A 25,109-nucleotide genomic window follows, 5' to 3' on the forward strand; every position below is an offset into this window, starting at 1 on the left:
GGAAGCCGTCCAATGGCGCGGAAGAGAGCAAATGAGCTGGCCAATCAGAAACGGCACGGGGGCGGGCTCGCTCGGCGCGAAGTTCGGGCCCGGGAATTCCGAAGGAGGGGTAGGCGCTGCCCGCGCGCCGAGGCCGCGCCCCTCCTGGCCCCGGCTTCCTGGCTGTCAAACAGCTGCAGCAGTATCGGCTCCAGCCGAGGAGCCCAGGGGGTCCCGGGACCCGCGGCACAGGCTGGCACTGCTTGAAGAGGAGGCTACTCGGAGACTGCACCGCGCTGGTAGATCCGAAACGGGGCTGGGGCCGAGAGTGAAAAGGCCGGGTATGCCTTGCATGATCGCGGGGAGCCCCTTTCTGTTTTTATCCCACCTAGAGAAACCGGGAAGTAGGGGTTTAGGTCCAATTTGTTGGAGTACTTAAGAACTCGTTTGCACTTCCTTTTGGGGGATGACAGTAGATTCATTGCCCTCGGAGGTTCAAACTAGTTATGAGTGAGGGATTGGCCAGAAGATCGGGGCGCAGGCAAGCAGGAGTGCTCTATTAGGATAAGCAGGTTTGACAGGAAGAAGCTGCTCTTCTTCGAATTACACAGAGGTGATGTGTTCCTACTGCACGTAGACGTGTGTATAACAGGACCTCCCCAACGCGCCCCGCCACACCGACACACACAGAAGCTGCCTAAAGTATCCTTGCCTTGCAGATTGGAGGCTCCCCAAATATTTTGCGACCTGAGGATCCAGCTCAAGTGAGGTGCCATAGGACGTGTTCCTGAGTTTGCATTGCACGGAGACCTTCCTGGAATTTTTCATTTGCAAGTCGGCTTAACAACCGATTTTGCATTGAGTCCTAGGCTGCTTGCACTCTGAATTTGGACTATTCAGGTAGTGTGCTCAAAGTTGAAACTTTTGAGTTTGCATCAGACTGGGAAGCGAACTTAAGCCAGCGGTGCGTGGCCCTGGAGTGGGAAAGGAAATGGATCCCTGAAGTGGAAGAGGTGGTGCAAAGGGGGCACCGCCCATGCTGCCCTGCTTCCAACTGCTGCGCATAGGGGGCGGCAGGGGCGGTGATCTCTACACCTTCCACCCCCCCGCCGGGGCTGGCTGCACCTATCGCTTGGGCCACAGGGCCGACCTGTGTGATGTGGCTCTGCGGCCCCAGCAGGAGCCTGGCCTCATCTCTGGGATCCACGCCGAACTGCACGCCGAGCCCCGGGGTGATGATTGGAGGGTCAGCCTGGAAGACCACAGCAGCCAAGGTGAGCAGTAAGCAGGGCAGCTTTGCCCCTGGGTGGTTGAAGTTCCAGGCTGGAATGAGTAAGGTCTCCACAAGACCCTGCTGCCTGCCTCCCGTACTCCCATCAGATTGGATGGATGGTAATTGTCCAGACCTTCATCTTCCCACCAGAAGTATGCACAGTCAAAAGCTCTCTGGCAGACCAACGCTTGTTGGTCCCGTTTAGCTCATACAGGACCTGGGGTATCATCAGAAAGATGTCACAGAGGGGATGTTTAGAGGCCAAGTTTAGACTTGATTCAGTTTCCAGCTTTGCTGAGGCCCTCTGTTCCTGGGTTAGGGCAGTTCTATGTTGAATAATGTTTTTAGTAATTTGGGCATGTGTCTTTCTCCCTGACTAGAGGGAGTTAGCCTCAGAAAGCCTAGATTCACATTTGAGTTCTGCCACTGGCCCCTGGCAAAACCTCTTCCTCTTGGTAAAGTCAGTTGTGGGAGTGTTGTGGTTATTAGACTATGGTAGCCAACATTCATCTAGTGCTTCCCGTTATGAACCAGGCACTATTTTAAGTGTATTGAATGTAAGTGGCACTAATATTATCCTCATTTACAGTAAAGGAAAATGAGGCACAAAGAGATTAAGGAACTTGTCCAGGGCTGGGCATGGTGGCTCACACCTGTAATCCACCACTTTGGGAGGCTAAAGCAGGTGGATCACTTGAGCTCAGGAGTTCGAGACCAGCCTGGGCAACATGGTGAAAACCTGTCTCTACCAAAAAATTAATTTATTTTTTAAAAAAGGCCAGGTGTGGTGGCTCACGCCTGTAATCCCAGCACTTTGGGATCCCGAGGTGGGAGGATCATAAGGTCAGGAGTTTGAGACCAGCCTGACCAACATGGTAAAACCCCATCTCTACTGAAAAAAAAAAATACAAAAATTAGCCAGGTGTGGTGGAATGCGCCTGTAACCCCAGCTACTCAGGAGGCTGAGGCAGGAGAATCACTTGAACCCGGGAGGCGGAGGTTGCAGTGAGCTGAGATCGTGCTACTGCACTCCAGCTTGGGCAACAGAGTGAGACTCCGTCTCAAAAAAACAAAACAAAACAAAAAAAACCAAAAAGCTTGCCCAGGGTCACGTAGCTGGTAAGTGATAGAGCTAGAATCTGAACGAGCTGGAGCTGGAGCTGGGGGAGAGTGAGCATACTTGAAAATTGGACCTTAGGGCGGGGCATGGTGGCTCATGCCTGTAATCCCAGCATTTTGGGAGGCTGAGGCGGGCAGATCATGAGGTCAGGAGTACGAGACCAGCCTAACCAACATGGTAAAACTATGTCTCTGCTAAAAATAAAAAAATTAGCCAAATGTGGTGGCACGTGCCTGTAATCCCAGCTACTCAGGAGGCTGAGGCCGGAGAATCGCTTGAACCTGGGAGGCGGAGTGCAGTGAGCTGAGATTGCGCTACTGCACTCCAGCGTGGGCAATAGAGCAAGACTCCATCTCAAAAAAAAAAAAAGAAAGAAAATTGGACCTTAGGAGAGTGAGGGCAGGGATCCTTTGTAGGAAAGCACAAGAAACACAGACTTGTTCCCAGCTGACAAGGAGTGTACTGCCTGGTACCTGTCACCTGCTGAGGGGCTTAGGATGTGAGGGAGAATCTGATAGCAGTTTCATGTTCTTCCCCAGAAACCAGACAGAGCCAGATTTCTGCACTCCTGACTCTGGTCATTTCTGTTCTTGTCCTCCGTATTTGCCTGGTGCCCCACCATCAACAGGTACTTTGGTCAATAATGTCCGACTCCCAAGAGGTCACAGGCTGGAATTGAGTGATGGAGACCTCCTGACCTTTGGCCCTGAAGGGCCGCCAGGAACCAGCCCCTCGGAGTTCTACTTCATGTTCCAACAAGTACGCGTCAAGCCTCAGGACTTTGCTGCCATTACCATCCCACGGTCTAGGGGAGAAGCCCGGGCTGGGGCTGGTTTCCGGCCTATGCTGCCCTCCCAGGGGGCTCCACAGCGGCCTCTCAGCACCCTCTCCCCTGCCCCCAAGGCCACACTGATCCTGAACTCCATCGGCAGCCTCAGCAAGCTCCGGCCCCAGCCCCTCACCTTCTCCCCTAGTTGGGGTGGACCAAGGAGCCTGCCTGTTCCCACCCCACCTGGGGAGGTGGGGACCACCCCTTCTGCTCCACCCCCACGCAATCGGAGGAAATCTGTTCACCGAGTGTTGGCGGAACTGGATGATGAGAGTCAGCCTTCTGAGATCCCGCCACCAGCCCTTACGGAGCCCAGGAAGAAACTCCGTGTAGACAAAGCCCCACTGACTCCCACTGGGTAAGTAGAGTCCTCACTTGGCCCTCTCAGTGTTTTACTGCCTTTTGATTCCTTGTATCCCTAGGCTGTGAGGAGGTTCCCCTGCTTGGGGGACGGGCATGGGAGGTGGAATAGATGGAATGGCAAGACCTGGGTTAGCTCTGATAGGAAAAGAAAAATATGTGCAGGAGAAAATGAGAGGTGGAGTGGGGTAGTGCTTATAAAACAACCGGAGTGGGCATGTCCTGCTTTACATTCATATGGCTTTAACCCCATTCTTCCAGTGCCTAAGGATGGGGAACTTCCAGGCTCACACTAGAGGTTTTTAGGCCCACCCTATGTGTTTTTAAGGACAGAGTCCAGGCTCACCTTAGTCCTCAGACCACTGTGCCTCTGTGGCCTCACCCTATGACCAGCCATAGGGTGGCAAGGTCTAGGCCTTCTCCTACAGGTTTCCAGTGACCCTTGTGTCTGTGTCACTTCCTTCAGAAATCGACGTGGCCGTCCTCGGAAGTACCCAGTGAGCGCCCCCATGGCTCCCCCTGCAGTTGGGGGCGGGGAGCCCTGTGCAGCTCCTTGTTGCTGCCTGCCCCAGGAAGAGACAGTGGCCTGGGTTCAGTGTGATGGCTGTGACGTCTGGTTCCATGTGGCCTGTGTTGGCTGCAGCATCCAGGCTGCCAGGGAGGCCGACTTCCGATGCCCAGGGTGCCGGGCTGGCATCCAGACCTAAGGTCCACCACCAAGGCACCATTGGACACACCTGCCCATGAGTAGACACAGCAGCGAGCAAATGGGTCTGCTAAATGCCCCCCTTCCCTTCCCTCCCCAGGAGGGAATGACTACAGGGAAGAAGGGCGGATTGATGTGGACTCATTCAGGGCCTGGAGCAGACCCCGGTGGCCAAGCTGACAGAAGAGATGGTTTCCTGCCAAAGATATTGCCACCTCCAGGAAATTGCCAGTGAGCTGGAAGTTCCCACTATTACAAGCTATAAGGCCATGTTGCCATGGACACCAGAATATCTGTAGTCAGAGCACCTATCAGTTGCAAAAGCCATGCCTGCAACTGATGGAAAATGTAAGAGGGAGTTCTTAAGGTTCTTGGTGGCATCACCCAAGGCATTCTGGGAAAACCTAGGGCCTGTCCCCAAAACTTCCCTACTCCGTGGCTAGTCCTGCTGCCGACCAAATCGTAGTGACCTGGCTTTTCAGAGCTTTGCTTTTATTTCTAAGTCAAGGACAAGCAGCTTCATTCACTCCTGGGTATTTACTCTTGTGGGTCTTTGATATTCCTTGCTTTCCAGGGAGAATGTACTTGGCAAGGTCTGGAGAACTAATTCAGAATCTTAGGGAAAGGGGAGGAGAGATGGAAATCCAACCTGCTTACTGGAAAGGTGCAAATATATGAGTTGAGCTGGAGGTAGGAATACAGGTAATTAAGGTTTCTAGTTTAAGGGAAAACAGATCTATTTCCACTTAAATAAGGTAACCGGGATTTGGTTAAGTTCACAAAGATAGCAGAAGATTTATTTACAGGCTTCACCCGTACCATCAGGGGAAGAGAAAGCCTGGTAAACCAGCTACAGCAGTTTACCAGTGTGATGGCTGCGACACAGCTCCGCTCCACAGGTGGACACAGCAGAGGGCAACTGGGCTGGCCTGGTCCAGTGTGAATCAAACTGCTTAACCCACACGTGGTACATGTGATTTTCTTTTGTGAGCCTTACACCAAGCCAAGCTATTGTCAAAGCATCATTTCAGTAGAAATAAAGCCTTATCTTGACCTGTTCTATTACAACCTGCCACATCCACCCTTTCCTACCTAGATTTAATGAGCCCAGGTTTTTTTACATGGAGGAAATGACTCTGGGGCAAAGACCCCTAATGAACTAGTGGCAGAGCCAGGAATAAAACTTTAGTATCTAATGAGTTACTTATGGGCGGAGTATGCAAAAACCTTAAGTGGAAACCAAAGTTATCAAGAAAGCACAAAGTATTAATAGAAGTTTCTGGTTGGGGTGATTTAGGTACAACAGAAATAAGACGGTTTCTAAGTATAAAGCCATTTAAGAATTTCAGAGGGCCGGGTGCGGTGGCTCAAGCCTGTAATCCCAGCACTTTGGGAGTCCGAGACGGGCGGATCACAAGGTCAGGAGATCGAGACCATCCTGGCTAACACGGTGAAACCCCCGTCTCTACTAAAAAATACAAAAAAAACTAGCCGGGAGTGGTGGCGGCACCTGTAGTCCCAGCTACTCGGGAGGCTGAGGCAGGAGAATGGCGTAAACCCGGGAGGTGGAGCTTGCAGTGAGCCAAGATCCGACCACTGCACTCCAGCCTAGGTGACAGCGGGAGAGACTCCGTCTGGGGGGAGCGGGGGGGGGGGGGGAAGAATTCCAGAGTAGGGTGGGGAAAGCAAAAAGCCAGCTCTGAACAGGTAACAGCTACATGGTGACTGATTCTATGGGCAAAAGCTCTTGTGTCACAGGCTTTTGGGAACTAGCCTATAAGAGGGCCCTGTACAAATAAACTTAGCTGCAATCCCACCTCTCCCTCTGACATTGCGTGACCTTAAGGAGTTTCAATGGCACCTTGGTTTCAGGTTCACTTGGGTATGAATGAGCATTGGATATTCCCATCCCCACCTCTGTAACTGAAGGACAAACCAAGATAAGTGTGTCTATCTACTGTGTCCCAGGCTTCTTTATTTAAGAAAAAGTGATACATGATGTGGGATTAAAATCAAGAGCATCATTGAACTTCACCTTCCCTCCAACCAGTTGCCCCAAACTCCCCTGCCCCCACCCTTTGTGTTCCCAATTCCTTCCTTAGTGAATGAAGAACTTAATCCCAAAAGCCCTGGCACAAACTCTAGGTTCTCTTTCCCTAGCTCCTCCCCTCCCCCTGTCCCTCATTCCTAGAAGGGCAGGCGCCTCAGTTTGAATGCATGGGAGAGCCCAGAGTGGTGACGGGGACAGGGGGAAAGGCTTCCCCCTCAGGGAAAGGGACGGAGGAGTACAGTGCAGTGAAGTGAGGGCTCCCATAGCCTGGGGTACCAAAATGGGGCCCTGGGGCCAGAGGAAAGGACACTGGTCCCCCTGAGAAAGGAGACCCAGCAGCCTCAAAATCCTCTCGTTGTACATAGTCACTGCTTGATCGCTTGCCCTTCTGGCGCCGGTTACAGAACCACACTCGGACCACCTGCAAGTGGATGACAGAAAGGAGAGTGACATTAGACCATGAGCTGAGATGGGCCTGACTCTGCTTGGACATTCTGTCCAAAGCCAACAGCCCCTAGAGCAGTTGGAGGAGGAGCCAGAGCTAGGGAGAGCGAGGTGGTGATGGGAAAGAGATGGAGCCCACAGAGAGACATGGCACTCACATCCTTCTCGAGTCCAAGCTGCTGGGCGATGTGGCTGATCTGCTGCAGTGTGGGTTTCGGGCACTGCAGGAACAAATTCTCCAGGCTGCCTCTCACTCGGTTCTCGATACTGGTTCGCTTTCTCTTTCGGGCCTGCACCAGGGTTTCTGCTTTGCATATCTGTGCAGGTGGGAAGGGGGTGACAAGGGCAAGCTTTGGACTTGCTGAGTAACAGCATCAAGGGGGTCTGTGACTAGATGTGTCAGCAAAGCCAGGTGGTGTGAAAAGGCAGGATCCTGGAAGGGTTGGCTCTGGACCTTATCCCAGCAGAACTGAGGAATTTTACTCCATCCCACTGAGAACCACTGCACCAAAGACGGAGAGCTACAAGCTAGGGATGGAAGCAATGGAAATTAGGCCAAGAAAGGGAAGGTCCCCATGCATCCCCCTCCCACCCTCACCTCCTGAAGATTTTCATTGTTGTCAGCTTCCTCCACCCACTTCTGCAGCAAGGGCCGCAGCTTACACATGTTCTTGAAGCTAAGCTGCAGAGCCTCAAAGCGGCAGATGGTCGTTTGGCTGAACACCTTCCCTGGGGGAGGCCAGTCAAAGGAGAAGCAAAGTGAGGGAGCATGCAGGGCCCTTGTGACCCTGAGATCCAAGCTTCCCACCTCTTCCCAGAGGGCGCTCAAAGCCCAAGCATCTTCTCCCTCTCCCCACTCCTCTTCATGGGTGAGGATGGAGTCTGCCCCTGTGCCTCCCACACTTCCTTGATGGGGAGGAAAAGGCCTAGATTCAGGAATGTTCCTTAGAAGGGAGATGTGGTCAGAACATGCTGAGGGGAACCCACCAAATAGAACCCCCAGGGTGAGCCCCACATCGGCCTGTGTATATCCCAGGGTGATCCTCTTCTGCTTCAGGAGCTTGGCAAATTGCTCGAGTTCTTTCTGCAGAGCTTTGATGTCCTGGGACTGGATTTTAAAAGGCAGAAGACTTGTAAGAACATAAACACACCAGTTATCAATCTCCCCTTTCCATTCGGGATTCAAGAACCTACGTGCGGCCCCAAGGAATAGTCTGTAGAAGTGCTTCTACCTTCCAAGCTGCCCACCTAACTTCTAGAAATAACTTTTCCACAAATGTCATTCACCCATTCCCTGTTCACTGACTCATGCATGTAACAAGGGACTGGTCTTCCCCCAGAAACTGGCACATCCAGGGGATGCAGAGCACTGTGAAAGGACAGAGAGACCCTGGACTCGAGGAGAACACCTGTCAGGTTATGAAGGATAGAAGCTCTTTGCTGGGCGTGGTGGCTCTCGCCTACAATTCCAGCACTTTGGGAGGCTGAGTTGGGCAGACACGAGGTCAGGAGTTCAAGACCAGCATGGCCAACATGATGAAAGCCTATCTCTACTAAAAATACAAAAATTAGCCAGGTGTGGTAGCATACACCTGTAATCCCAGGTACTCAGGAGGAGGCAGGAGAATCGCTTGAACCTGGGAGGCAGAGGTTGCAGTGAACTGAGATCGCACCACTGCGCTCCAGCCTGGGTGACAGAGCAAGACTCTGTCTCAAAGAAAAACAAAACAAAAAAAGAAGCTAGCTCATTTAATACTTGCAAAATTCTCTTTCACTCAAGTATCGCCCCCAGTCTAAGGACGTTTTGACATTAGAGAAATAGGTAAGCTGCTAAGTTCTGGGTTAATTAAAAAGGAAGAGCATCATGTCTCAGAAGCTAAATTCGGTATACTCTCCCCAGCTTGCTTTGAGGGCCCCACAAACTATGACATGGCATGCGTATACCCAAACACAGCAAAAAAGCAACAGGTGTCATAAGAATGAATAAAGTGCTTTGTGTGTACTTACTGCTCATTTTTAAAATTGATTATCCCTCATCTTTACTGTATCTTTTTCACTATAGAGGCATCCTAATTGATTTTTGAATTCAAGAGATTTATCAAGCACCTTCTATAAGCCAGCGGCTATACAAAGTGGACAGGGCCCTGACGCCCAGAGTGACAGAAGTGCTGTGTGGCACTTGTTCTCCAAGTCACCCACTTGGATCTCTTCCAAGTGCACTTTCCTTTTTTTCCTGCTCTATAATTTTTTAATAATAAACTTCCACTCCTGCTCTGAAAAATAAAAAAGGAAATAAAATTAAAAATGGCCAGGCACAGTGGCTCATGTCTGTAATCCTAGCACTTTGGGAGGCCGAGGCGGGCAGATTGCTTGAGCCCAGGAGTTGGAAAGCAGCCGGGATAACATAGTGAGACCTGTGACGCCCCTTTCCCTACCACCGCTGCCTCTGTTTAAAAAGAAGTTATGGAAAAAAGTAAAGCAGTCTGGGAGCGGTGGCTCAAGCCTGTAATCCCTTCACTTTGGGAGGCCAAGGTGGGTAGATCACTTGAGGTCAGGAGTTCAAGACTAGCCTGGTCAACGTGGTGAAACCCCATCTCTACTAAAAATACAAAAATTAGCCAGGCATCATGACACTCCTCTATAATCCCAGCTGCTCAGGAGGCTAAGGCAAGAGAATTGCTTGAACCCAGGAGGTGGAGGTTGCAGTGAGCCAAGATCGCAACACTGCACTGCAGCCTGAGGGACAGAGTGAGACTCCGTCTCAAAAAAAAAAAACAATAAATAAATAAAGCAGTCTACAGAAGTAGGGTAAAGGAGGGAAGGAGATTACGGAGGACGGTGACACTTTTAAAGACAGAGAATGTGATTATCTGAGCAAAGGACAAGAATGGCAAGGCCCTCAAGTGGGCCTGCCAGAGCCCAAAGCTGGTCTGGTGGCTAGGTAGATCCTGTTGCGGACCTAGTGACTTTGTTTTAGTCCTAGTGAAATCATCTCTCACTTTTTTTTTTCCCCCAAGATGGAATCTCGTTCTGTCACCCAGGCTGGAGTGCGGTGGCCTGATCTCGGCTCACTGCAATCTCTGCCTTCTGGGTTCAAGCTATTCTGCCTCAGCTGCTTGAGTAGCTGGGACTACAGGCACCCACCACCATACCCGGCTAATTTTTGTATTTTTAGTAGATATGGAGTTTCACTGTGTTGGCCAGACTGGTCTCAAACTCCTGACCTCAAGTGATCTGCCCACCTTGGACTCCCAAAGTGCTGGGATTACAGGGTGAACCACCGCACCCGGTCTCATCTTTTCTTTCTTTCTTTTTTTTTTTTTTGTGAGTTTCGCTCTTGTTGCCCAGGTTGGAGTACCATGGCACGATCTCAGCTCACCACAACCTCCCAGGTTTAAGCGATTCTCCTGCCTCAGCTTCCCAAGTAACTGGGATTACAGGCATGCGCCACCACGCCCAGCTAATTTTGTATTTTTAGTAGAGCTGGGGTTTCTCCATGTTGGTCAGGCTGGACTCGAACTCCTGACCTTAGGTGATTTGCCCGCCTCGGCCTCCCAAAGTGCTGGGATTACAAGTGTGAGCCACCGTGCCCAGCCTCTAGTTGACATGTTGGCCACAGACAGTAGGGAGGAAGCAGTAGAATTCGAGAAGCTACTGCGGTAATCCCAGCAGAGATGATGGTGGCTGAGGGCAGGGGGTTAGGTTGTGATTGATTCAGGATGTTTCCTAAGGATAGGATGTAGGATGTGAAAGAAACTGAGGATGACTGGGCTTGGCCTTGAGCAACTGGGTGATCGGGGTGGAGCAGTTCAGGGAGCCATCACAGCAGACAGAAGACGCGGTAGTCATCTAGCGTCTAAATGGCATTTAAGCCTCGAGGGTGGGTGAGAGGAAAGAAGGGTAAATTGAGCAGAGGTTGAAGGACTGAGCCCTGGGGCACGCCAGTGAGGCTGCCGGGGGACAGAGGAGCACAGCTAGTGAGGAAAAAAAACAAGGCCTTTTTGTAGTCCTGAAGCCTCAAAGGGTGCTTGATCATATCAATTTCAAATAGGCTGTTTTCATTCCCAACTTCTGCTCAGCCAATAACTCAAACTGGTAAATGCCCTCTGCTATCTTAGATTTTCCAAATTCTATTTTGGGGACTTGGAATAAAGTAAACACCGGTCCAAATCCTTGCTTCATCATTTAGCAGTTAAAACCCGTTAAATAGGATAATAATACCTCCCCCTAGGAGATTTTGTGCTGGTTAATGAGGTAATGATGTATAAACGGAGCACACAGCCAGGCACTTAGGAAGTGGACCACAATTGCCAGCCATTATCATTCAAGGCTCAGCAGTGACCTCCTGCAAAGAGGCTGGGGCTTCTCGGTCACTCCAGAAACCAGTCACACCTTTTTGTGAGGTCTCAAGGCTTAGTACTTAATCTCTAATTGCTTACACTTGTCGCCTTGAAGGACTGGAAGATACATCTTTAATAGTCCTCAGCAGGGCTGGATGCCTTCAATCCCTCAGCAGCTCTACATTTGGGGAATGGCCTGGAGAAATCTCTCACCATTTTTCTTGTTTACAACTTTGGAACCGAGGCTGAAGTCAATCAAAATCCAGCTCTCCACAAGGGGTGCCAGGGTGTGCACCTTAACACAGTGGCAAGTCACTGGCCTGAGGCACAGGTCAAGGGAAGACAAGCCCTATACTTGACTGCAGGTAAACCCAGCTCCACACGTGCACACACACAGCCCAAACAGGAGCCCCAATCAGAAACGAGCCACACCCTAGACTTTCAGGAACAATAATCCTGGGATAAGCACTGTTTTTACCCCCAGGCTCTGCTTAACCCTAAGGCCAAGATCTTGGGTCTGATAAGGGTCAAGCAGGACTCAGGGTGGGAAAAGGAGCTCAAACCAACCCCAAGCTGAGTCTGGTGCTGGGCCGGTAATGAATGACCTGACCCTGGGCAGGCCTAGGAAATGTGAGAGACCCTGACAAGGGCTGGGCCAGAGCAAAGGCCAGCCTGGGCCAACTTCCGACTCTCCCAGGCCTCTCTGCCCTCACCTGCAGTTGTCTCTGAATTCCAGCTTCCAGTTCCCACCTGGCCCCTGCCTACCAGGGCTGCCTGCAGTCGATACACACCCCTCCCAGGCCAGGACAGCTGCCCCTGCCTGCTCCTCTCCTGGGTGCCAGGTCTGGGCAGCTGCAGGTGACCACTTCCCCATCAGGTGCCCTGTCATGACCACCTCCCCACACCCCAACCCCGTCGAAGCTCACTTGCCTCCTCCGGGTTTTGCTCCAGCTTCTCCTTCTCCAGCTTCACGGCACCAGTGGGGACGGTGCAGGGCTCTGGGGAGGCCCCATCGGAGTTGCTCTCCACCCCAGCTCCTGCTTCGCCCTCAGGCTGAGAGGTCTCCAAGCCGCCTTGGGGCACTAGCCCCACTCCAACCTGAGGCCCACAGTACGCCATCCCCCCACAGAACTCATATGGAGGGGGGCACGGGGGAATCCCCCACACCTCAGAGCCTGGCCCAACCCCCGGCCCGATTCCTGGCCCTCCAGGAGGGCCTTGGAAGCTTAGCCAGGTCCGAGGATCAACCCAGCCCGGCTCCGGCCCCCCTGGCCCATCACCTCCACCGCCTGGAGGGGGCGAGAAGGCGAAATCCGAAGCCAGGTGTCCCGCCATGGGGAAGGAAGGCACCCCAAGCCGGGGGCCTGGTGAAATGAGGGCTTGCTAAGGGACTACTCAACCCCTCTCTCCCTCCCCAGTCCCACCCACTAGCCTTGACCTCTGGCCCCGCCCCCTGGATGGGTGGAGGAGAGGGAGGTGGGGGGGAGAAACTGAGGCGAAGGATGTTTGCCTAATGGTGGTGGCAGTGGTGTCTGTGGAAGGGGACGACCCGGAGACACAACTGGGCGCCCCTCCAGGACCTTGGCACAGGTCCCCCACCGAAACCTTTTTTTTTAAAGGCAGGGTCTCATTTTGTTGCCCAGACTGGAGTGCAGTGGGTTACAATGATGGCTCATTGCAGCCTCAATCTACTGGGCCGAAGCAATCCTTCTGCCCCAGCCTCCGAGTGGCTGGGACTACAGGCTTGGACAACCTCGACCTGTTAATTGTTTTATTTTTAGTAGAGATGGGGTCTTGCTATGTTACCCAGGCTGGTCTTGAATTCCTGTCCTCAAGCGATCCTCCCGCCTCTGCCTCCCAGTGTCAGGATTAAAGGCGTGAGCTACCACACCCAACTTTCAACTCCCAACCTGCGCCCTGGCATTCTCTGGGGCTCTGCACATCCCAGCTGTCTGGAATCACTCCTACACCACCATGTTCTTCAGGAACCCAGGTGCTTGACCCCCTCTCCAAAGACCTCTGGCACTGTGCTTCACGGGGGGCCAGTCACCCTCTCAGCTCCTCAAATTTATTGAATGTGTGTGTGGAGCTATCCCTCAATGCATCAACAGCATAAGCACACTGGCCAGCTGCTCCCTGATGCCCTCCCCCTGACCCATCCAGAACCCTAGGCATTCCCATCCAGATACTGGCCAAATCCAGCCACCCCATCTGCCTGGCACCATCTGCCCAGCCTGCCAAGTTTCACCCCATCTTCAAGAGTAGACTGCCAGACTGGGCCTCCGTGTGTATCCCTCCCACCCCTTTTCCAGAATCATACTCTGAAGTCTCCTCATCTAACAGACTGAGGGGTTGGCTCCTACTTCCCCTCAAAGGACCAGGTTTGGACTGACTGGGCCTCAGTTTCCCAACCTTTGCCCAAACAGAGGGATCTGACACCCGCTTGGGGCCCCCTCCACTATAGAACCTGCACATCAGGTTCCTTGCTCACCTCTCAACCAAAACTCAGACATCTAATACCACAGTAGGCCCCGTTCTCCCTCCCCCACCTCCCTGGCCCAGGCCTCCAGCCCTAGGCCCTGGGTGGGGAAAACCAAGGGGTAGGGAGAAAAAAATATCTGACTTCAGGTTCAAAGAAGCCTGGGAGGGACTGGGGGAAGGGGGCAGGACAATGGCCTTGGCTGGACAATCCCAGTCCCCAGAGGGGGCAGCTCTAACCCTAAACAAGTGCTCAACCCTTGAATGGGCCTGGATGGCTCCCCTGGGGACTACTTCCTGCTCCCCAACCCCCAGTCCCAATCCCCTCACACAGAATCCCCTTCAGAGACGCTAAAAGGAGCTCCAGCAACCCCCCTCTACAATCCCCTCAAAGACTGAGCCTCAGACGGGCACCAAGGGCCCCCCACAGGGACCTAGGTATCTAGTTCCTCCTTCCTCTGGGGGACTCAGGCATCCAGCTTCATTGTGCATCCCTCCCCCAGCCCCCAGATTGAGGGATGTGCTTTGTTTAGTGGGGCTGGCTGGCAGAAAGATGGAGAGGAGGTGGAGAGTGATTTGTGGAGGGGTGCAGGAAGGCTGCCCTAAGCTCCCCCTCAGGGTCTGTTTTTCTGGGCCTGGCCCGAGTATCCTGAGGCTCATGCTGCTGGCCTAGTGCTTGATTCTGTTTGCAAGAGAATAGCCAACGGAATGCCTGTCTGTGAGAGATGATGTTTGTCTGTCTGCTCCCAAAACTTGATCGCAGTGGAGGGCCTGGGGTAAGTCTGGGGGCTCCAGAGGGGGCTCTGGGCCAGGGATCCCCGCAGCTTCGAAGGCCAGAAGGCCAGGTCTGGACTGGGCACGCTGCCCTCTGTCGATTTAAGTAAGGCTTCTCATTGCAGGCTCCAGGCTCAGCCCTGCCTGGGCTTGTCTGCTGGGGTCATTGGCTCTGCCTTCTGAGGGGATGGGTGTCCTGTGGCCAGCTGTCTTAATCTTGGTAGCATCCGTGAGTCTTTTAAGCCTTTTCCCCCACTCTGTCATGTTGCCTTTGTTCATGTGCCCATCTCCTGTCTGTGTAGACTTTCTGAGCCTAATTGTATGCGTGCATTTCAATACCTGCTACAGATCTGCCTGAAGGTCTACAAGGCAGTGGGGTTGGAGCTGTGTTCACTTCTCAGCCTTTAACTGCCCAAAAGGCAGGTAGATTACGGGGCCTGGTGGGGGTGGGAGGAACAAGCTTCGGAACAGGAGGAGGCCCCTCCCCAGCCATCTCAGTCCCCAGGACAGAACCATCACGGCACCTTTGTCATGCATCTCTCTGCTGTCTGCCAAGAAGACGGCCTCCCAGAGGAGGGGGAGGGGCAGGCCTGGGATTTGGCTGGAATCTCCACGCCAGTGTTTCTCAGCTTGCCATCCTACAGGTTCCCCAAAAGCGCTCTCCCCAAGCCAGTCCAGAGAGTCCCTGCTGCCCATTTTCCTAGTGGTTCCTAAAACACCTTCCACAATTTCCCCACTCAACACCACCCTCTTGTTTTTAGATTACAATTTGTACTGTGGGTGGTGTATTTCTGGCTTGGGCAAGAGGCCCATTCCCCAGAGGGATGCAGACAAGGGGTGGGTGCCTGGGGCCCTGGCTGCCTTGTGGCTGGATATGAGCCAGGTCAGGGGTCAGCCTCCTGCATGCCTAGAGTTCTAGCCGGCCCCCTCCTGGGGTGCTCAGGGTTGATGGGAGGTTGAGGCATGCTTTCCTTCCGTCTCACCGTCCTGTTATGCCTGAAGGGTAGGTGGCTTCACTTCAGCCAAGGTCAGCTCTCCCAGGCCCGGACCAGTGCTGGGGACCACCGTAGGGCCTGGAGGAGACTGGAAACCAGGCTGAGTCATCAGAACTGGTCCCACGATTCCCTGGGTCTTAGAAAGTCACCATAAAAAGATACTTCACACACACCTTTATTATGACAGTACAATGTCAAGACCCTTCACAGAGCACTGCCAGGGGACCCAGGTGAGGCCCACCTCTCCCCACCAGGTGTGGCGGCTGGCATGGCTGGATGGGGAGAGGTGAGATGAGCAGCCTTGCTGCTGTCAGCCCAGTCTTCCCTTCCCCTCACTGGAAGATGGGGTGCTGTATGGTTGAAAAAACAGCTGAAAAAACTCAGTTGGGACCAATAGAGACTTGCTCTCGACCAGGTCTAGGAAACCACTTATTTTGACTTCTTAGGCCTGTCAATCTGAAGGCAAAAGAAAGGGAAGAAATGGAGGGCTGAGGGTTCAGGCTTGGCCCACCATGGGAGATGATCTCTCTTAATAGTAATTTAGACAGATTCCTTTGCTCACTGTGGACCAAGTCCCCTCTTCTCAACAATGGAACCTCTGATCTCCCCCATGAGACCTGCAAACTGAGGTCACCTTATCCCAAATCCAGACACTCTTACCTCAAATAGAGGAGTCAACTCTAGTTGTAGCCTATAGGGAGTCAGAGGTGAGAGCAAGAGGAGTGGGGAGGATTGGTTAGGAACAAACTAGGAGGTGCGGACCAGGTTCTAAGTCCTGGCTCTGACTCCCTGGCTAATAGCACCTCCCCCTCCTGTGCCTCAGTTTCCTCACCCAGTAAAGAGGATTTGGACTAAATGAACTCTAAATTTCCTTCCAACTCAGACATAAAATTGCTGCCCCACTCTCATATGCCCTCCCATCTACCCACCCCACTTACTTGACATGGGAATGTAGACTTCTCTCAGCACACCTGTGAAGAGAAATGGGGGTAGGAAAGCTGGAAGTGGTGTTCAATGAGAAGTTGGCACAGGCCTCCCTGTACCCCGCCACCTACCTCCAAGCAGCCTTCCTGGGGAATCTGGCAGGTTTTCCCCTGAAGTTTGATCAAGAGATATAGGAGGAAGCCAGGAGCAGTGGCTCATGCCTATAATCCCAGCATTTTGGGAGGCTGAGGTGGGCGGATCACTTCAGGTCAGCAGTTCGAGACCAGCCTAGCCAACATGGTGAAACCCTGTCTCTACTAAAAATACAAGAAAAAATGGTGGTTTTTGTTTGTTTGTTTGTTTGTTTTGCATGTGGTGGTGCATGACTATAATCCCGGCTACTCAGGAGGCTGAGATACAAGAATCACTTTAACCTGGGCAGCAGAGATTATAGTGAGCTGAGATCGAGCCACTGCACTCAGCAACTGCACTGCCTGGGCAATAGGATGAGACTCTATCTCAAAAAAAAAAAAAAGAAAAAGTAAAAAAGAGAGAGAGATAGGAGGAGTTTGAGAGCCCAGTTTTGATTTGGTTTTCATTGCTTGGGTGTTTATAAGAAACATATCTGGGCACGGTGGCTCATGCCTGTAATCCCAGCACTTTGGGAGGCCGAGGCGGGCGGATCACAAGGTCAGGAGTTCGAGACCAGGTTGGCCAACATGCTGAAACCCCGTCTCTACTAAAAATACAAAATTTAGCCAGGTGTGATGGTGGGCACCTGTAATCCCAACTACTTGGAAGGTTGAGGCAGAAGAATTGCTTGAACCGGGAGGCGGAGGTTGCAGTGAGCCGAAATCGCACCATTGCACTCCAGCCTGGGCAACAACAGCAAAACTCCATCTCAAAAAAAAAAAAAAAAAAAAGAAGAAGAAAGAAACATACTTCAGGAAGTAAAACTTCTCATGGGTAAGATGGGGGAGGAAGGAGAGGGAGAGAGAGAGACAAAGACAGAGAGAGATGGAGAGAATGTATACGTATATTGGGAGAAGGCAACATAAGTCAGCTAGAGAGGAAACAGGAACCCTAACTCACTCCCCTTTCTTCATATTCCCTAGGCTGCTCTTCTTGAAATTTCTTTTCTCAAGCCCCAGCCTCCCAGAGAGACTGATGTCCAGTGATGCTTAAGGTTGCTTCCAGCTCTAATATTCTGAGCATACCTGCTGTCCTGCCCTTTCTCCACTTCTTCCAGAGGAAGGCACCTGCAGCTCCCGCAACAACCACTGCGGAAGCCAGAAGCCCACAGAAGATCCAGACTGGGGGGTGCTTCATGTGGGGAGGCCCTGAAAGGCAAGAGAGTATGTGGGTCTCTGTGAGACCAGCCGGGCTCCCTACCTTTGCTACATGCCTCCAAACCCCAGTTGCTCATCTGAGGTTACACAAAGACTCAGCATCAGCCCGGTGCGTCACCAGACAGGAGAATCTATGCTCACGTCAAAGGGATCACAGCGGACTGCTGACTCTGAGCAGTGCCATGCCCCAGGGGGTAAGTGGCTTAGGGTTCCAGGGACTTGGGGGCTGAGGCAGGCCATCCTCAGCTAAGTTAGTTGGACATTGGAGGATAGAAGTCAAGGGCCTAGCATGTTGGGATGGCTCCTCTCCAGGGGCTTTGCAGAGTCCCATGCACCAAAGGGGCTAGTGGGACAGAGAAAAGTGGTGGCAAAGACCTCCTAGACAAACTGGCTGCCTCTGGTCTTATCAAGCTGCCATACATCCTCCACACCAGGACTTCAGGCACCATTCCACTGTGTTCCATGGTGACTGTAGGTGATGCCCCACCCTGAGAGCCCTTGGGTGCTCAGCCCTGGGTCAGAACTTGAACACCAAGTGGGAAAAGGGCTGACCAAGCACGGGAGAGGAAAGGCAAGCAGAGTGGCTAGGACGGTCAGCAACAGAGCTGTGTTCATTGAGGACATGGGTATTGGAGTTTTGAAGGCTGGCTGAGGGGCCAGCACTCCATCCCTCCCACAGTGCCCTCAGCTCCTCCACCTTCCCCATACTGACCAGTCCGCAACTATCAACTACCGACGGTGGGCCGTGGTCCCACCCCAGCTTTCTGGTATTTCCAGAGAGGGTAGATGCAGCTCTAGGTCAGGAAGCATTGTTTCCTTTCCTTCTCCTCTTCTGCAGCTCGGCTTGGTTCTGGCTGGCCTTTGCTGGAGGTGAAAGACTCAAGTGTGCTAAGAAGGAAGTCCTGGCCATCATAGTTGTAGTGCCAGTGTCCCCAGCTGCTCTGGTTCCTCAACAACTCACAGACCACTGTGGTCTGGAGGGTGTGTGACTCTGAAAACTCAAAACCCCAGAACTCCAAAGTTACAAGAGGGCAAAACAGTGGCTCTCTCCACCTCCAATCCTACCTCCTCCCAAAATGCCTGAAATTCCCTTCTCTGATAAACCCTCACTCATTCCCCAAGACATATCTTCTCTGTCATCCACATCCCCACTAAAGTCACGCAGCATCCACCCTCCCTCCCCTGCAGCAAGCGGCTCCCTCCCAGGTACCCAGCATGCACTGTTCAGCCACACATACCCACCCGCCCTCCTGAAGGCCCAGCACAGACAGCACTGTGTTTAAATCCCTGATCTACATGCCAGCTACTGGCTATATGCCCATGGCAAATGTAACGGAATCTCTCCAAGCCTTGCTTTCTTCATTTAGCAACGGGACATAAGCATAGTCTCTACCACACAAGTAAGGATTACATGAGATAATCCTTGCCAGTGTTAATGTAGGACCTAACAATAAGAAATCAAGAACTAGTAGCTGCTATTGTAAGGTGTATTATTGGTAACAGCAAAATGAACAGCATTTACTAGGCTTAAATGTTTGCTCGATGAAAAAAAAACAATATTGGTTAGAAATATATTTTGCTCAGGTCACCAGGGTTCTTATTAACCACTGGTGGTGGCAGGAGGTGAATGTCAGAAAAAGGCCAGTTTTTCCCATTTCCTGGATTTGAGAAAGATGGATAAGATTTTTTCACCTGGCCGGGTGTGGTGGCTCACACCTGTAATCCCAGCACTTTGGGAGGCCCAGGCGGGCAGATCACGAGGTGAGGAGTTTGAGACTAGCCTGGCCAACATGGTGAAACCCCATCTTTACTAAAAATACAAAAATTAGCCAGGCATGTTGGTGTGTGCCTGAAATCCCAGCTACTTGGGAGGCTGAGGCAGGGGAATCGCTTGAACCTGGGAGGTAGAGTTTGCAGTGGGCCGAGATTGTGCCATTGCACTCCAGCCTGGGCAATAAGACCAAAAAAAAAAAAAAAAAAAGGACTATTTTCACCTGAAGGGAAGGCTTGAGAGCTTAAGGACAGTGGCTTATTTATTTATTTATTTATTTGAGACACAGTCTTGCTCTGTCGCTCAGCCTGGAGTGGTGAGCGACATCTCGGCTCACTGCAAGCTCTGCCTCCGGATTCATGCCATTATCCTGTCTCAGCCTCCCCAACAGCTGGGACTATAGGTGCACACCGCCACACCCACCTAATTTTTTGTATTTTTAGTAGAATGGGGTTCCACCATGTTAGCCAGGATGGTCTCGATCTCCTGACCTTGTGATCTGCCTGCCTCAGCCTCCCAAAGTGCTGGGATTACAGGTGTGAACTACCGTGCCCGGCGACTGTGGGTTATTTCTTAGAGACTTATTCCTTGACTGGGGGAAAGGGTGAGGGTCTTATACTTCTGTCCTACTCTTGCTAATACCTAAGACCCAGTCCTTTTGGCACCACTGGGTACATAAAACAAGGTCTGGGTCAGGGATGAATTCCTCCAGGTGGGAGGAGATAGCATCAGGATCTCAGTGAAGCAGGGTGGTATCTGAGTGCCCAGCACAGTGCCCCATGCAGAGCTTAATGCATCTTAGCTGAACAATAATGAATGCAGCTGCATATCTTCAGGCCTATATTGAGCTCTTCTCTCTTTCCTGCCTCCTCCTGAGCCCCCAAGCCTAATCACCTTGGCTCTGGTTGTTGTGTGCCATGATGCTCCTCAGGATGGTGACAAGGTGCTGGGCTCTGGCCTTCAGTCTGAGAACTAGCTTCTCCCAAGCTCTTAGGTCCCTGGCCTGAGCCCAGGATGTGCGGGGCTCTGCCCACCTGCCCTCCTTGCAGCACCATAAGAAAGGGTGGTCATCCAGATGGCCTGAGACTTCATAAGGGGCTTGCCCAGGGCGGGACTGGGAAAGAGCAATGAAGTTGTAGTGCAGAGAGTGGGTTGCTGAGGAAAAGAGAATGATGGGAAAGGGTTATTTTCCAACAGGAGTCTTGCCTGGGAGACACTGCACAGGGTGCCTATATGGTGAGGCTGTGTGACTATTTTTTAGGGCACCAAAGGAGTGGGTAAGGGGAATGCGGACTGAACAATGGGAAGGGAACCTCTTGTCTCCCTGCAGGGCCTCATCTAGACTCATTGTTTTAAATAGTAATGACTCCCAAATCTCTACATCCCTGCTCTTCACAGTATATCCAACTAACTAACTACCTGTTGGTCATCTGCACCTAAGGTTCCATATGGCCTCAAATCTGACACATCCCAAACTGAATATTTCCTCTTGGCCCTAGCCATGGAACAACCTGCCTCTCATCCTATACCCCTGCTGGGTGGCATCATCCTCTCACCCGCCTGCTTACTCAAGCCAGAACTGGGTTGAGGTGTGGGCAACTACCTCAATGTAGCCTCCTGGTACAACAGCATGAAGCAATCTGAGAGGTCATGGAACAAAAAGGCTCATGGACCAAATTTAAATACTCAAATAACATGGTTTATTAAATAAAGGTAAAACACATTCTGAGAAGCAGGAGCCAAGTGCTGGGTTGGGTCAACACACGGGAGAGGGTGCAAGTTGGGTGGAATGATCACACCAGCTGAACTGTGGGCCATGCAGTGTGCATACCCATCAAATTGAGACTTCATGAATCCTGAGTGCCTCACGTCTCACGTATTCAGGGTACTGTGAATATTTAGTCCCTACTCAATCCTTCTGTCCCTTTCAATCTCTGTACACACGAATATGTTGTACTATCTACAGATGACTAATTTAGTTATCTATGTGCAACACTTCTTTTGAGTCCCCTCCAGCCTGTTTATTTTCCTGTCTTCTACAACAGAATTGGATATTCCCAAACAGTCGGCAAATCTGGTGTTTATCCTAGACTGCTGTCTCCCTTCACACCCCCTAGTTTCAAACAGTCACCAAGCCCTGCTGATTTTTAACTTCCTGTTTCTTGAATCTGGACATTCCTCTACCTCCACCAAACCAGCCCATAGTATAGTTTGCTTGGATTATAGCCAGAGTCTTTCTAACTGGTCTCTCTCCCTCCAGTCTTAAGCATCTAAAATCTGTCCTCCTTGATATAATCAGAGTGATCTATCCAGAAATACATATCAGACTGCATACCTCTCTGCTCCTCCTCTAAGGATTCCCCTTTTGTCCTCAGGATGGTTCCCAAGCTCCTTAGCAAGCTAAACAAGGACCCTTGAAGGCTGCTGTCTCCACCCTCATCTCCCGCCACACCCTGCCTTCACCTGACCCACTTGGAACAGGAAGGTTGGAGCACTTCTGTACTCCTCCTGCAGTTCCACCTCCCAGTGCCTTCCTGAGATGGTCCGCTGGAGGGAAGACCCATCTTCCCTTCTCCAAACACCACTTAAACCCTTTCATTAAACCCTTACCCTGGCCTCAAACCATCTACCATGCTGCTCTACTCCTTTATTTCAGAGATGGCTCTGACTTTCACTCAGAGGTGGTGGGCTAACCCTGACACTCACCCTACCACTTGTCTATGGCTGTGCTTCCCTCTTGGGGGCCATCTCTTTTCCTGTTCAGAGCTGATTCCTCCAACCCCCTTGATCCATTGGTTATTCCCTCTATTCAGCAGGGAAGTCCTGAAAACCAGCTCCTGACAGAGGTAAAAGGGTACAGTACAGTGCTCTCCAAGCTCCCAGGAGCCTGAGAATCACCTGGGTTGTTTCTCAGGCCTTTTCCCTTAAGAGCCTGACTCAGAAGGGTTGGGTCCAAAATTATTTGCGTATATACGTATGTATGTATGTATGTATGTATTTAGACAGAGTCTTGGTCTGTCACTCAGGCTGGAGTAATTTTGTATTTTTAGTAGAGGCAGGTTTCACCATGTTGGCCAGGCTGGTCTCGAACTCCTGACTCCTGACCTCAGGTGATCTGCCTGCCTAATTTTTTTTTTTTTTTTTTTTTTTGAGACAGAGTTTTGCTCTCGTTGCCCAGGCTGGAGTGCAATGGCGCAATCTTGGCTCACCAAAACCTCTGTCCCCTGGTTCAAGCGATTCTCCTGCCTCAGCCTCCCAAGTAGCTGGGATTACAGGCATGCGCCACCACACCCAGCTAATTTTGTATTTTTAGTAGAGAGGGGGTTTCTCCATGTTGGTCAGACTGGTCTCGAACTCCTGACCTCAGGTGATCCACCCACCTCAGTAGGCATGTGCTACCACACCCAATTAATTTTTATATTTTTTGTAGAGTGGGGTTTTGCCATATTGTCCAGGCTGGTCTCAAACTCCTGGGTTCAGGCAATCCACCCACTTCAGCCTCCCAAAAGTGCTGGAATTACAGGTGTGAGCCACTGTGCCCAGCCTTTTTTTTTTTTTTTTTTTTTTGAGATAGAGTCTCGTTCTGTCACCAGGTTGGAGTGCAATGGCGTGATCTCAGCTCACTGCAACCTCCACTTCCCGGGTTCAAGTGATTCTCCTGCCTCAGCCTTCCGAGTAGCTGGGATTACAGGCACGTGCCACCACACCTGGCTACTTGTTGTATTTTTAGTAGAGATGGGGTTTCGCCATTTTGGCCAGGCTGGTCTTGAACTCTTGACCTCGGGTGATCCACCCTCCTCGGCCTCCCAAAGTGCTGGGATTATAGGCATGAGCCACTGTGACCAGCCCTATATTTTGTTTTTCAAAAATGGGGTCTTGGCTGGGCATGGTGGCTCACGCCTGTAATCTCAGCACTTTGGGAGGCCAAGGCGAGTGGATCACGAGGTCAAGAGTTCGAGACCAGTCTGGACAACACGGTAAATCTCATCTCTACTAAGGATACAAAATTTAGCCAGGCGTGGTGGCACGCATCTCTAATCCCAGCTACTCAGGAGGCTGATGCAGGAGAATCACTTAAACTTGGGAGGAGGAGGTGGCAGTGAGCAGAGATCATGATACTGAACTCCAGCCTGGGCAACAAAGTGAGACTCCGTCTCGGAGAAAAAAAACAAAAAAACACAAAAACTAACTGGATTGAACCCAGGAGGCAGAGGTTGTAGTGAGCTGAGATTGCGCCATTGCACTCCAACCTGGGCGACAAGACTGAAACTCCATCTCAAAAAAATAAATAAATAAATAAAATACAAACATTAGCTGGGCGTGGTGGTATGTGCCTGTAATCTCAGCTATTTGGGAGGCTGAGGCAGGAGAATCGCTTGAACCTGGCAGGCAGAGGTTGCTGTGACTCTAGCCTGGGAGACAGAGTGAAACTCCATTTCAAAAACAAAACAAAAAACAAAACAAAAGATGGAGTCTTGCTTGCTACGTTGCCCATGCTGGAATGCAGAGGCACAATCATAGCTCACTGCAGCCTGGTACTCTGGGATCAAGTGATCTTCCCACCTCAGCCCCTTGAGTAGCTGGAACTGCAGGGACGTTCTACCATACCCAGCTCAAGAGACAGAGTCTGGCTCTGTCACCATGCTATAGTGCAGTGGGGCAATCTTGGCTCATTGCAACCTCTGCCTCCTAGGTTCAAGCGATTCCCCTGCCTCAGCCTCCCAAGTAGCTAGGATTACAGACATGCACTACTACCCCCAGCTAATATTTGTATATTTGGTAGAGATGGGGTTTCACCATGTTGGCCAGGATGCCTTTGATCTCTTGAGCTCATGATTCACCCGCCTCGGCCTGCCAAAGTGCTGGGATTACAGGCGTGAGCCACCGTACCGGTCTTTTTTTTTTTTTTGAGACAGAGTCTTGCTCTATTGCCCAAGCTGGAGTGCAGTGGTGCCATCTCGGCTCACTGCAACTTCCTTCTCCTGGGTTCAAGCCATTCTCATGCCTTAGCCTCCTAAGTACTTGAGATTACAGGCACTGGCCACAGCACCCGGATAATTGTTTTGGATTTTTAGTAGAGATAGGAGATGGGGTTTCACCATGTTGGCCACGCTGGTTTCAAACTCCTGACTTCAAGTGTTCTGCCCACCTCGGCCTCCCAAAGTGCTAGGATTACAGGCGTGAGCCACCTTGTCTATTCAAGAATCTGTATTTTTTTTTTTTTTTTGAGACAGAGTCACGCTCTGTCACCCAGGCTGGAGTACGGTGGCGCGATCTCAGCTCACTGCAACCTCTGCCTCCTGGGTTCAGGCGATTCTCCTACCTTAGCCTCCCGAGTAGCTGGGACTACAGGCGCCCGCCACCCGGCCCAGCTAATTTTTTGTATTTTTAGTAGAGACCGGGTTTCACCGTGTTAGCCAGGATGGTCTCGATCTTTTGACCTCATGATCTTCCAGCTTCGGCCTCCCAAAGTCTATTACAGGTGTGAGCCACCGCGCCCGGCCACGTTAAAATATATTTTTAAATCCAGGTTAAAAACCACGACGAGGCGAAACCCCATCTCTACTAAAAAAATACAAAACTTAGCTGGGAGTGGTGCTGCATGCCTGTAATCCCAGCCACTCAGGAGGCTGAGACAGGAGAATCGCTAGAACCCGGGAAGCGGAGGTCGTAGTGAGCCGAGATTGTGCCACAGAACTCCAGCCTGGTGACAGAAT

At 51.6% G+C, this 25,109-nt stretch overlaps 2 protein-coding genes and 1 long non-coding RNA gene across 4 annotated transcripts; 1 reads left to right on the forward strand and 2 right to left on the reverse strand.

Annotated features, from left to right (window-relative positions):
- The first annotated feature begins 42 nt into the window (after nt 1-42).
- TCF19 (transcription factor 19) lies at nt 43-5,335 on the forward strand. 2 transcript variants are annotated; one of them, XM_007973168.3, is made up of 4 exons: nt 43-320; nt 699-1,253; nt 3,001-3,559; nt 4,028-5,335. In XM_007973168.3, exons 2-4 carry the CDS (start codon nt 1,016-1,018, stop codon nt 4,266-4,268), a joined length of 1,038 nt encoding a protein of 345 aa, XP_007971359.3. In that variant the 5' UTR covers nt 43-320; nt 699-1,015; the 3' UTR covers nt 4,269-5,335. The 2 variants fall into 2 exon arrangements, with proteins under 2 accessions (XP_007971359.3, XP_007971360.3); XM_007973169.3 differs by having other exon boundaries at nt 43-278.
- A 1,136-nt stretch (nt 5,336-6,471) lies between these two features.
- Nucleotides 6,472-14,273, reverse strand: POU5F1 (POU class 5 homeobox 1). Its single transcript, XM_073005826.1, has 5 exons — nt 12,032-14,273; nt 7,749-7,869; nt 7,360-7,490; nt 6,920-7,078; nt 6,472-6,738 (listed from the first exon to the last, which is right to left on the reverse strand). The coding sequence occupies exons 1-5, from the start codon at nt 12,434-12,436 to the stop codon at nt 6,472-6,474; spliced, it is 1,083 nt and encodes a 360-aa protein (XP_072861927.1). The 5' UTR covers nt 12,437-14,273.
- A 1,234-nt stretch (nt 14,274-15,507) lies between these two features.
- On the reverse strand, nt 15,508-19,535 carry LOC140708856 (uncharacterized). Its single transcript, XR_012089097.1, has 4 exons — nt 17,490-19,535; nt 16,404-16,589; nt 16,287-16,319; nt 15,508-15,804 (listed from the first exon to the last, which is right to left on the reverse strand). It is a non-coding gene; the product is annotated as an uncharacterized lncRNA (long non-coding RNA).
- Nucleotides 19,536-25,109: the final 5,574 nt, after the last annotated feature.

The sequence above is a fragment of the Chlorocebus sabaeus genome, chromosome 17 (assembly GCF_047675955.1).
Source record: "Chlorocebus sabaeus isolate Y175 chromosome 17, mChlSab1.0.hap1, whole genome shotgun sequence".
NCBI lineage: Eukaryota > Metazoa > Chordata > Mammalia > Primates > Cercopithecidae > Chlorocebus > Chlorocebus sabaeus.

Coding starts and splice junctions, on each gene's coding strand:
- POU5F1 (XM_073005826.1), bottom strand. CDS start 12,436: ATGGCGGGACACCTGGCTTCGGATTTCGCCTTCTCGCCCCCTCCAGGC. Junction 7,870..12,031: donor TGGAGCAAAACCCGGAGGAG/GCAAGTGAGCTT, acceptor TTTAAAATCCAG/TCCCAGGACATCAAAGCTCT. Junction 7,491..7,748: donor CACCCTGGGGGTTCTATTTG/GTGGGTTCCCCT, acceptor GGCCTCCCCCAG/GGAAGGTGTTCAGCCAAACG.
- TCF19 (XM_007973168.3), top strand. CDS start 1,016: ATGCTGCCCTGCTTCCAACTGCTGCGCATAGGGGGCGGCAGGGGCGGT. Junction 1,254..3,000: donor GGAAGACCACAGCAGCCAAG/GTGAGCAGTAAG, acceptor CACCATCAACAG/GTACTTTGGTCAATAATGTC. Junction 3,560..4,027: donor GCCCCACTGACTCCCACTGG/GTAAGTAGAGTC, acceptor CACTTCCTTCAG/AAATCGACGTGGCCGTCCTC.